Raw genomic sequence first — 11,461 nt, 5'->3', positions numbered from 1 at the left:
AACAGGGGTTGAAAGTTTGTGTGGATTTTTTTTTAAACCAGCACCGATTTTTATAAAATTTGAAATTTAGATTTTTAAAAGTATTTAATTGAACACGTGTTTCATCGTTTTCTAGAATTCTTCCCCTAAGAGTGCAAATAAGGTGTTGAAAGTTTGTATACAGTTTTTTTAAATCGGCAGCAATTTTTATAAGTTTTTTTGAAATTCAGACTCTTAAAAGTATTAAATTGAACACATGTTTCATCGTTTTCTAGAATTCTCCCCCTAAGGGTGCAAATAAGGGGTTGAAAGTTTGTATGGAAAAATCTTTAAATCGACACCGATTTTGATAAAATTTGAAATTTAGACTATTGAACTTACTTTATACTTTTGAATAGTTGCTATTTTATTTTTTATTTAGTTTCTAGGCACCGACGATTGGATTCCCGGGGTCTGACACACTCCTCGGAGAACCGTACCAACTACTCGCCAGTCCCACATCCACCCACGAAGCGAACAGTTTGGCGAGCGGGTTTACCACTCTGGGTAAACTACGCCACAACAGGGATCAACCGAAAGGAGAGTGCAATAGCAGCCTTCCTTGGCGCAGCGCGCCAGACCCAACAAATACATACTACTTATTTTAATAGGTTTGTTCCTTTACATAGAATCTATATCACATATATATCACAAATCCATATATATATATATATATCACAAAATCCACAACATAATAATGGTTTTGAAATCTACATATTATAGGCTTTTTAAAAATATGTAACCTATTTGCACATTTTTTTAAGGAAATTATATTTAAAGTATCGAAGCGAACAACCTGAAATAGTTTTAGTTCCATTTTTCTTAATGCGGCGCGCGTCTGAACGCACGATTAGATTTGTCGGGCAATATTAAGTTTTGTTTTGCACTTGCAGTTGTAAGTAAGCACAGGATGTGCACGGACGTGTCTGTGCGCAGTGCAAATTGAAATATATAAGTGTTTGTTTATCAATTTTAAGTGCATTGGGATTGTCGTGCTGATTTAGTTAATATAATCACTATTAAGAAAACACAATATTAAAGGTATGTGAATAATATCAACTAACTTTTAAGTTTAGTATAACACTTTATTATGCGTTAAAATTTAGTATAGTATACGCACAATAGATATATTAATATATTTATTAATAATTATTGTATACTCAGACCCGCGGCTTCGCCAGCTTTCTTACACGATTAATTACTTAATACATTGGTTTTCGTTCATGTGTGTGTTCTAATAAATGTGATCGAATTTATTATTTTAAATTACTATTTTAAAAGCTTTGTTAATTTTTTATTAGTTAACCGACAACGAAAATAACGAATTTTAAATAATAAATCGGTTTTTAGGTATATAAATGTATCTGTCATTTCACATTTTCTATACTTTGTAAGTAATTAAAATATTAAAAAACAAAATAAATTAGCTTCACGCTTCATCCCGCACACAGCTACCCAGCTGAGGGAACCTAGTATTAAAACACTTCGTTCCCCACTTTTCGCCGAATTTTTCAAAGCCTTGCGGGTTGAGTGGCAAAACTCACCGCCGGGTTTTTGTGTTGGTATCATAAAAATATTCATAAATAATAATTCATTTCCTCCAGTGGGGATCGAACACACAACCGCCGCGTTACAGTTTCACACCTCTGCCCCTGGGCTACGACGGCCTCAAATTAATATCATTTTCCATAATTTAGTTTTTGCTTAAGTTTGGCAATATAAGTCGTTTTAATTTTTTTAAATGATTTTATTTTTTAGTTTTAATTTATAATTATTGATTGTTGTTGTTAGAAAGACTACTTTAAGAATAGGAATTATAATAATCAGTTAGCTCCTACCCTCTGCTAGATGATTACAACGGCTCTTACAATAATTTACAATTTTTACAGTAACAGTAATGCAAGTTCCTTCCGTTCCGTTCTTTGTATACAGTTATTTTTGTTGACTTTTGCAAAAAGTCAATGCAAGTTCCTTCCGTTCCGTTCTTTGTATACTGTAATGCAAGTTCCTTCCGTTCCGTTCTTTGTATACTGTTATTTTTGTTGACTTTTGCAAAAAGCGTTGAGTTGAGTAAACTTCTGTAGTCAATTAAAAATTAAACTTTAATTCACAATATTATACCTTTACATAATATCTAGTATAGTATAGTATTTTCTCTAAATTCGTCAAAATTACAATTAAACACTATATATTATTATACACTATATATTATTATACAAAATTAAGCACTATGAAAAATATACAAATGCAAAAAAATCTACTTATTATTCTTAATTTCAGACTCGTATTAATCACAAGCTAGTCGTGGCGCATTGGCATTAGTGTGTGAAAATACGGAACAGAGTGTCTTAACACTAGGTACCCCCTAGTGCCTACCCTGCGGTATGTGGGTATAGCGTGAAGCTGATTTTGATATTAATCACGGCAATTTTAAATAAAAAATAAACAATATAGAAAATCAACAATCGAGTTCAAATATTATTTTAAATCTTAAATAATAAATCTATGTCAGACCCATAGTGATCACAGTGATATTTTATAAAGGGGAAATATTAAACTATTTGAAACAAACACTATAAGAAATCAACAAATGCAAAAAATCTAGTTATAATTCTTAATTTTAGGCATAAGCTACGTAGGTATGCTAAATTCATATTAATCAAAGTAATTTTCAATAAAAAAAACCGGTCAAGCACGAGTCGGGCCCGCCTAGCGAGCGTTCCGTGCAAAACAATTGAGAGGTCTCGAGCTTTTTCTGAAATTAAAGCTTAGATCTTACGATGTGCTGGGGGATAAACTGTCTAAAGAGACTACATTGCCACCTGAAGTTATATCTTTTTTTTCATACTGTTATCGCAACCAAACAAACTGTGTTACGTGGACGGGAGCTTGCTCGGACGTGTACAAGTGGGAGTGCGGGGTGCGGCAGGGGGGTTGAGTTCGCCCCGGCTCTTCAATCTTGACATGAACTGGCTGATCGGTGAGCTCAGTAGCACTAGTGTCGGATGTCATGAAGTGCAAGTCTGACCTGTGGTCCAAGTACAGTACAGTCAATCTTTTGTTTCCGATGCTTGCCGTTCATTATCGTAACAAAATTCTTGGTAACGAGCGCTATTGTTCTCGCACAAAAACTCTACATCTATACAATAACTAGGAAGTTCTTTATCTGTTCGGGTTTACATTCTGGTGGGAGTAGGCTTATGAGTGAGGTCACTAAATGGCGGCTGTACGGCGCACAAAGATAACTTGACGTGAAGTTATATGTATATTGCTCGTGAAGTTAACTTTGGCTATCAATATTAGTGATCTAGTGAAAGAACATTATTACAATCAACATGGATGTGAGTATCTTATACGATTATTTAATATTTTGAATGTATGTAATGCTTTATAATATTTGTTATGAACTTACAGATTTCGTTGTATATTGGTTGGTTACAGAGCCCATTACTTATCAACGAATAATAAATGTACTGAAACATTAATATCTGCCGCTGTCCCCCGATAATGAAGATGTAAATGATTTGATACCTCAAGTAAAATTCTGTAAAAAACGGAATGTTAGTCATAACGATTTAGATGAACGTTTTGGGGAGAGGGAGGAACGCCGTACTCGTATATACAACCACGAATGGCAATGATGTTCGTCTCAGTACGCACCTTATGGACTAGAATTCTAAAAGTTAAACAAAAAAAAGTAAAACATCCAAATAGGAGCACTAGGAGCTCTGGTGCTTTTCTGGTAGTTTTCATGTCGATAAAGAAAACCAATATCCCTTCAATAATTTTTGAATTCATAAAAACAACATTTTCCTCTCGTTTTATCGATAGAATAAGATAAAAGACTACATACTAATACCATATTAGTATCGAAATTGTTACAAATCAAAGCCTGTCGGTAATAATTGAAGAATGATTATACTCACTAAAGAACATCTTGCAACAAAAGGAATACAATAAGTCAAGATCCCATCCCAAGTGCAGATGGCTAAATGAGATGTTTTGAGCTTATTACTTGTTCATTTGGCCATCTGCACTTTTATTGCATAATGTTTTTCTTCAAAACAGATACCTGCAGATTTAAGAAATGGGATCTTAGGCCATAAGTAACGTACCTAAGTGTAAAGTTGATAGTTATTTGAATTCGAAAGAATTTGTTATAAGAACCCCATGGACATCGAAGAAGGTACATATTGTGTTAAACAATAAGCCCATTTAGTAGACAATAAGTGGTTTTGTGAACAAAGGGAAAAATTGAATCTTCGTGTACACCCACCCATTCAACTATGTATTACATTAGCAAAAAAACGTAAATTAAAATTAAATGAATGAAAAAAATATATATATAAAATGTATATTTGAAACATTATTCTTAGAATACTATTTCTTTGTAGATTCAAAATAAACAAAGCCTCAAAGTCAATTTTCATTAAAAGTCTTTAATGAATTGACAATCTCGCTGGCATGCTCCAGACGGCTGCTGCTACCACCACAAGGCTCAGTATTTTTTTACTCGGAGTTTCGCAAGTGCCAGGAAGCGCCTCTTTTCTAGGGTAGTAGGATGAGGCGTGGGTTTCGAAAGATAGGCATGGACAGTATGGTGGTATAGCTTTCCAGCACTACCAACACTGGGCAGTGAAAAGACGAGGACAACGAGACTCAGATCAGCCGTCACAGTGCTATTTGTTTAAAATGTTTTAAACTAATCGTAAATACTGATTCTGTCTGTCTGTTTGTCATATACGAATTAGTGTGTTCTAAAATATTCTGTAGGCCTTATAAGTTAAATTAAATGCAAGAAAACTTTTTTAAAAAAAGCTTTCATTTATCCGCTCCTACTAAATTTTAACTATCAACTTATAACCTCATTATATACAATTTATATGATTAATAAAGCTTGTCGCGCGATTTACTTGTGTAAATAAACTAGTACTAATTTAATTATGTAAAATCTGCGAAGTTTACATTTTTTAAGATTCAATTTAATTAAATATTGATCATCGCGTTACTGGCAAATAATTCACAAATTTAAGCAGGCGAAGCCGCGCGCTTTTCGCTAGTATATGATAAAATAGAATCTTTTTATTCGATTCAGCTATACTGAATTATTATTGTCTATACTATTGAAGAATCTCCATAAAAATTATTAAATTTGCTCAATTTAAATAATTTTAAATATTTCAAGTTCTATTTTTTTATATTTATATAGGTAAATACAGTAATGGTATTTCACAAGAATATCAATATAAATAACAACAATTAAAACAAATAACATAAATAACATAAATCTTGTATTATTCAGCTTAAAGCGTCGTTGAATAAAACAATGGACCAGTTAACAAGTGATAAAAAAGGTGAGTAAAATTTAAATTAATTTTCCTATTTTGTAACATACTTAACATCGTCGCTAATATAAAAATAAACAATTTATCTAAAATTTAATACATATTTTATTTAAATATTATGTTTGAGGCAGTTGTGGCGCAAGGGCACAAGCGTGCGATTGTAAACAAAGTGGCTTCAATTCCCACTTGAGACAATGAAATTTTTAGCATTTTAATTTCTTCGCTCTGGTAACAAGGCAAAGCGTGGCGTTGATAGCAAATTTGAAATTTATTGGGAATAGTGTTTTAACACTAGGTTCCCAGGTTCCCGCTGCCTATCCTGATATGGGGACGTGAAGCTAAAAAAATGTTATGTTTTAGCAAGCGATGTATTGAAGCAAATGGAAACTTATAAATTTGATATGCCACTTAAGGTGTCTTTGATAATAGATGACTCAGACTTAGATGATAAAATGTCACACAATAGGATTTTAAATGTGGGTAGTCAAGATTCTACTTTCAGCAACATAGGGAAAATAGTATCCACAAATATCTCTCGTTTTAATGATAACTATAACGATTCTATGAAAATAATTAATAACAACCAACCTTTGCTGCACACAAAGCCGAAGGCAACGAAAGCCAGATTATTGAAACACTTAGACACTTTATCTCTCGACTTAATACGTGTTATGGAATTTAATAAAGATACATCAACAAATTATAATTATGATACCGAAATGTACAAAAAAGCAAGAGAAAATTATTTACGATTTAAAATCAATATTTTCAATAAATCATATAACACTATGTCGTACCTAATTGTACCACTGGAAAAAGATGATTCCTTTATAAAGACATTTATTAACAGGACATTAGCTATAGCACAGGCACGTTCAAGTTGTGCTATATCTGAAAAAATGATAAAATATATATTATCAGATTTAATCCTATGGACACAAGTAAATAAGGTAAAAACGAGTAAAAATGTTAAACATAAAGGATCACACCGCATATATCGTGATATACCACTTCAATTAAAAGAAAGAAGCGCAAATGTAGATCTACCAACATATAAAAGCCATTTTTTCGAAAAAGTCGTTACTGAACCTGAAGGAATATTACCCTTAAAGAGACAAAAAATAATGAGAACATATTCAGAAAATAATTTTACAGACTTTAATTACGTTAGAGTGTCGGAGAATGAAATAGTCTCGCAGAAAAGAGATAATTTAGAAATTGATACTACAGTATATCTAACTGCAGAATCTGGAGACAACGTAATAAGCAGTCCTAGATGCATCAACGAGCCATATGGTGAAATGGTAAAATATTTATATTTTTATGTTTGTAATTTAATCGAACTCTTATCATAATATTAAGCTACGTATATAATTATTTTCTTTTTCTAGGTGTTTTTAGCTCAAAATGGATCAGAAATAATAACGAGTAGCGAAAGGAATTATAATATTACATCGAATGTAGCCTTAAACACCTTAAATACATTCGTGGGACAGTGTTCAGTTTGCGAAAACTTTACAACACACATGTGCTTAGGGTGTAAAAAAATATATTATTGTAGTCTCGACTGTCAGGTATGTGTACCTCTTTCACTTTGTATAACATTTTAGTTTGATCATTTATCAAAATCGTCCCTTATTTAGAATTAAAATGATTTATTTTAGTCCACTCTATATATAGTCATGGCTAAAGGCCTAAATTACATACATTTTTGGGCCCAGAATGTAGAGATGAAAATGCTAAGATTTAATACATTCAAGTAGATCCCTCCCTGAAAATTCTGTCAGTTTTGGCAATCTGAGGTAAAAGTGAGATTAAGTTCAACCTCTATAAAATAGATGATAACGTGTATCTTAACACGTGAAAGTGGGGAATGGAGTGTCTTGACACTAACCTAGTGTAAGCTGATAAAAAATATAATAAAGACACACTGTTTGACAATAAACACTTCTGTTTGCGATTATTACAAGAAAACAATAATCCCTACAAGAGAAAACAGAAACGAAATCCCTCAATACAAGATTTCTTTTTACTAATAATGATTTACTCTTTTCATTTATAACTTTAATAATCAAAGAAAAATTTTTGTTTCAGCGTTTGGAGTGGCCATCTCATAAAGGTTTATGCGGAATGTAAAGAAAGAAAGGCGTCTATGTGATTTTTTTACACATTTAATGAAACATAATAAACATGTTTAATTATTATTATTGTCTTTTAATAAAACAATCGTTATCACTTCGGTTCGCCTAGTTATAAACTGTAATTGCTTTACCCTGCTGCTTTAGTTTTGCTGTAAAACCAATAACACCATGCCAATGGAAAATTAAAATATCCTATAAAATTTATAAATATAGTCGTTAAGTATGACGTAATCGTCAAATTCGTGACACTGGGACAAGTTTGTTTCTATAAAATTATATTCATTTCCTAGGTCTGCTAAAAGAGAGAGAGAGAGAGAGAGTAGCTTTAAGACCCTGCTACAGTATCTCTTACACTAAATGGTCTTTGCATATCTTTTCATAGTTGAAACCCAAAGTAAAACAAAGCCTTTTCATCTATACTCTATAAGTAGTATGTGTTGGTGTAACCAACAAATACGTTTCTTCCGGAAGTATGCCAGACCCCGCGAATCGAGTCGTCGATGCGTCGAAACTAAAAATAAAAAAAAAAGATTTAGCCCGCTGGGTCTCAAAGCTGAAGCTCTATCCAAAGATAGCTTTTCGATTAATTAAATCTCACTAGTCGATTCTCTTATCAGTCACCCTCATAAAACTTCCGCCCGGCCTTATCGCTCACTTCCCCGAATTGCTAACGACGGACCTACGTCACAGTGCAGTGTTGCTGTCTCTTTCTTGCATTACTTGCCTCTTTGTCGCTATGTTGACTAATAAATACTTAATGCAATTTCTCTCATTTTAATCAAAGCGCCAGAAACCACGATACAGGACTGTGTGCTAGAACCCGCAATATTAAATCGCTTTCTACAAAATGATTTTCTTATTACAATCTTTATGAATTTATTTAGTCTAAATACTTCCATTGTATTTTTTATTATATAATGTTTCAAATAATGGTGCGCCGATGAAACAATATTTTGTTTATTAAAAACTTCTCATTTAATATATATATTTTTATGAAATCTAAATAGTTCTATTGTATTTTTTATTATACAATGTGTGAAATAATGGTGCGCCGGCGAAACAATATTTTTTTATTAAATAGTTCTCGATTTAATATATATTTTTGATTTATTTTTTAGTTGTTATTGTGGAATTTTTAACCTGTTCAAACTTGTAACAGATTTGCTATTATTACTAATGCCATTTTTTCTTTATTAGTCATAAGTGATAAGCATACAGTTTGAATATTATCGTTATCACTTCCGGTATTTTAATAGGTTTGTTCCGCTACATTGTCCAAGTTAGTATAAAACGAGTGTGTATCTTTTTTGTATTCATCACTAAGTTGTTCAGTGTCTTCTTGATAAGAACTATTGTGCGAGTGTTGTCTAGTAAGTGCTAATCACATGGAAACCATTATGGATATGAGTATTACTTTTTATTCATGCTATTTTGTATTTTACTGTAATTTTTTACAACTTATGTTTTTTACCACTCTCTAACGTTTTTTAGATAGCGTAGAAATTTATTTTATTTATACTCATTATTCAATATAGAAATTTATTTTATTTTATACTCTATCGGGGCAGTACTCTACCGCTTTAAATGCAGTTTACACTATTTGTATTTCGACACTATTGTGTTTTATATATAAAAGGACTTGTCCTCACTGACTGAGGTAAGACGCACGCACAGCCGAAATCGCTGTGCGTAGAAACGTGAAATTTGGACAGATGTTTACTTTCATAATCTGGACATTCACTAAGAAGGGATTTTGAAAAATGTTTACCCTAAAGGAGTGAAATAGGGGTTCAAAGTTTGTATGGAAAAAAAATTAAAGCGGCACCGATTTTCATAAAATTTTAAATTTAGATTTTTAAAAGTATTTAATTGAACACGTGTTTCATCGTTTTCTGGAATTCTCCCGCTAAGGGTGCAAATAAGGGGTTGAAAGTTTGTATAGAATTTTTTTTAAATCGGCACCAATTTTTATAAAATTTGAAATTCAGACTCTTAAAAGTATTTAATTGAACACATGTTTCATGGTTTTCTAGAATTCTTCCCCTAAGGGTGCTAATAAGGGGTTGAAAATTTGTATGGAAAAATCTTTAAAACGCCACCGATTATTATATTTTTTTAAATTTAGACTCTTAAAAATATTTAATTCAACATGTGTTTCATGGTTTTCTAGAATTCACCCCCTAAGGGTGCAAATAAGGGGTTGAAACTTTGTATGGAAAAATCTTTAAATCGCCGCCGATTATTATAAAATTTGAAATTTAGACTCTTAAAAATATTTCATTGAACACATGTTTCGTGGTTTATGAGAATTCACCCCTAATTACGCAAGCGGAGCTGCGCGCGTCCGCTAGTAAAGCTATAAAAACTTAAGAATTAGGTCCATTAATATATCTATAATATAGGCTTGAAACTACTTAGTAGAATTTTTGTCTCCGATCGCGAATCATGCAAAAATTACTGGTACACACACAAAATATTTCATTTTGGTATGATGGATGGCAAAACCAGAGTGTCAAGCCTTTTACAGAATATTGGATCCTCACCGATTCAAATGGCTCTGAGTTGTATGCAAACATAGGGTTCCAAATGATACTGGGTCGCGTGCCTCGAGATGAGAACAGTACTTCATGTGAGGCCAATCTTGGGTTCTTTACATTACCAATCGGTGTTTTGACATAAAGTAATGTCTCGCTCTGCCGATGACTCCCAGTGCCTTTGATATCAACTTGCTCTTGCTTTCCGTATGATCGCGATACTAACTGATAGTTACTCGAAACGTTAAAGCCCAACATGTTGATACTGGGAGTATATGAGAATAACATTTTTTTTGTTTAAATTAATAATGCTCTATAACAAAAATTTACGTAAAAGTGATAGAGCCCTATCAGGAATGAATCCCTGTCAAGGCCAGTTATTTCATCTTTAAGTCTGTTTATGCAATTGTAAATTATTTGAGTAGTTCAAATTAATACTTATATTTCTTTTTATCATATGGTGAAAGTAAAAAGAGTAAAAAAAATAAAAATTAACCATATTGCAAAGCGCTCTAAAAAAATCGTAAAAAAAATACTTAAAACTGATCTTAAATAGTAGGTAATGTAGGTTGCATTCTTTTAAACCATTTAAAAATTCTTATAAGAATTACGCTAATATGGTACCAAAGTTATTGAAATGTTTATATTAGAAATCACTATAAGTGCGCTGCAAACATGAAATACTAGAACATAAAGTAATTCAGAATATTGAATAAATAATTGTGTAGTTCAAGCGGGCGAAGCCGCTGGCGGTTGCTAGTTATGTTTATATATTTATTTGCTTTTTTTTATTTTTAACGGCAAAAACCATGGCGTTTCTTGTATGGGAGCCACCTATAATTTTATTTTTTTTATTTTATTTAATAGGAAGCCAACGTTGTATACATTAATAAATATAATAATTCAAACGCTAAAAAGAAAAACAATCTTAAGACAGAACGACATTAATTGTATACTTGATATGCATGAATTAAACAAAAAAGAAAACTATATTAATTCTGTTTTTTAGCATTTGTTGAAAACTGCAACTGTCTAACAATTACGGTTCTTGAGCCTCGTTACATACGGCGGAGTCTTAGTAATTGCGTTCGGTTTTGCCTTTTGGATACGGAACCTAAAAATGAGAAGAAAGGGCCCGACATTTTCGTTAGCTTGGACTTTATGACAATGTGTCCCAAGCTTTAAAAGCTTGTACGCTTTAAAGCCAATTGTACTTTATATGAGGGTCAGGATCAACAATTATACTTACAAATTCACCCAGCAGTTTCACAAGCCGACTAACACAGAGACAAAAAAAATAAAAGATAGTACCACAAGGTACATTCTATTCATTGCTATTGCTTTTTTGTTTCATTCATTCTCATTGTTTCGATGTATTTAAGTGAGATAAAAAAAAAATCTCATTTAAAAATATCCCCATTTT

At 32.1% G+C, this 11,461-nt stretch overlaps 1 protein-coding gene across 2 annotated transcripts; it reads left to right on the top strand.

Moving 5' to 3' along the window:
- Positions 1-898: 898 nt before the first annotated feature.
- Positions 899-7,567, top strand: LOC146533878 (uncharacterized). 2 transcript variants are annotated; one of them, XM_085193845.1, is made up of 5 exons: positions 899-1,059; positions 5,321-5,372; positions 5,724-6,667; positions 6,755-6,937; positions 7,458-7,567. In XM_085193845.1, the coding sequence occupies exons 2-5, from the start codon at positions 5,345-5,347 to the stop codon at positions 7,497-7,499; spliced, it is 1,197 nt and encodes a 398-aa protein (XP_085049971.1). In that variant the 5' UTR covers positions 899-1,059; positions 5,321-5,344; the 3' UTR covers positions 7,500-7,567. The 2 variants fall into 2 exon arrangements, with proteins under 2 accessions (XP_085049971.1, XP_085049972.1); XM_085193846.1 differs by having other exon boundaries at positions 902-1,059; positions 5,228-5,372.
- Positions 7,568-11,461: the final 3,894 nt, after the last annotated feature.

Source organism: Heliconius melpomene, chromosome 12 (assembly GCF_056956725.1).
Source record: "Heliconius melpomene rosina isolate 202511_hmr_F chromosome 12, ASM5695672v1, whole genome shotgun sequence".
Classification (NCBI taxonomy): Eukaryota; Metazoa; Arthropoda; class Insecta; order Lepidoptera; family Nymphalidae; genus Heliconius; species Heliconius melpomene.
Note: the sequence above shows the minus strand (reverse complement) of the source record. Positions and strands in the feature narration are given on the sequence as shown.

Excerpts from the sequence above, each read along its gene's own strand:
- LOC146533878 (XM_085193845.1), top strand. The coding sequence starts at position 5,345 with ATGGACCAGTTAACAAGTGATAAAAAAG. Across the intron at positions 5,373-5,723 it reads GTTAACAAGTGATAAAAAAG|CAAGCGATGTATTGAAGCAA; the intron begins GTGAGTAAAATT and ends GTTATGTTTTAG. Across the intron at positions 6,938-7,457 it reads ATTGTAGTCTCGACTGTCAG|CGTTTGGAGTGGCCATCTCA; the intron begins GTATGTGTACCT and ends TTTTTGTTTCAG.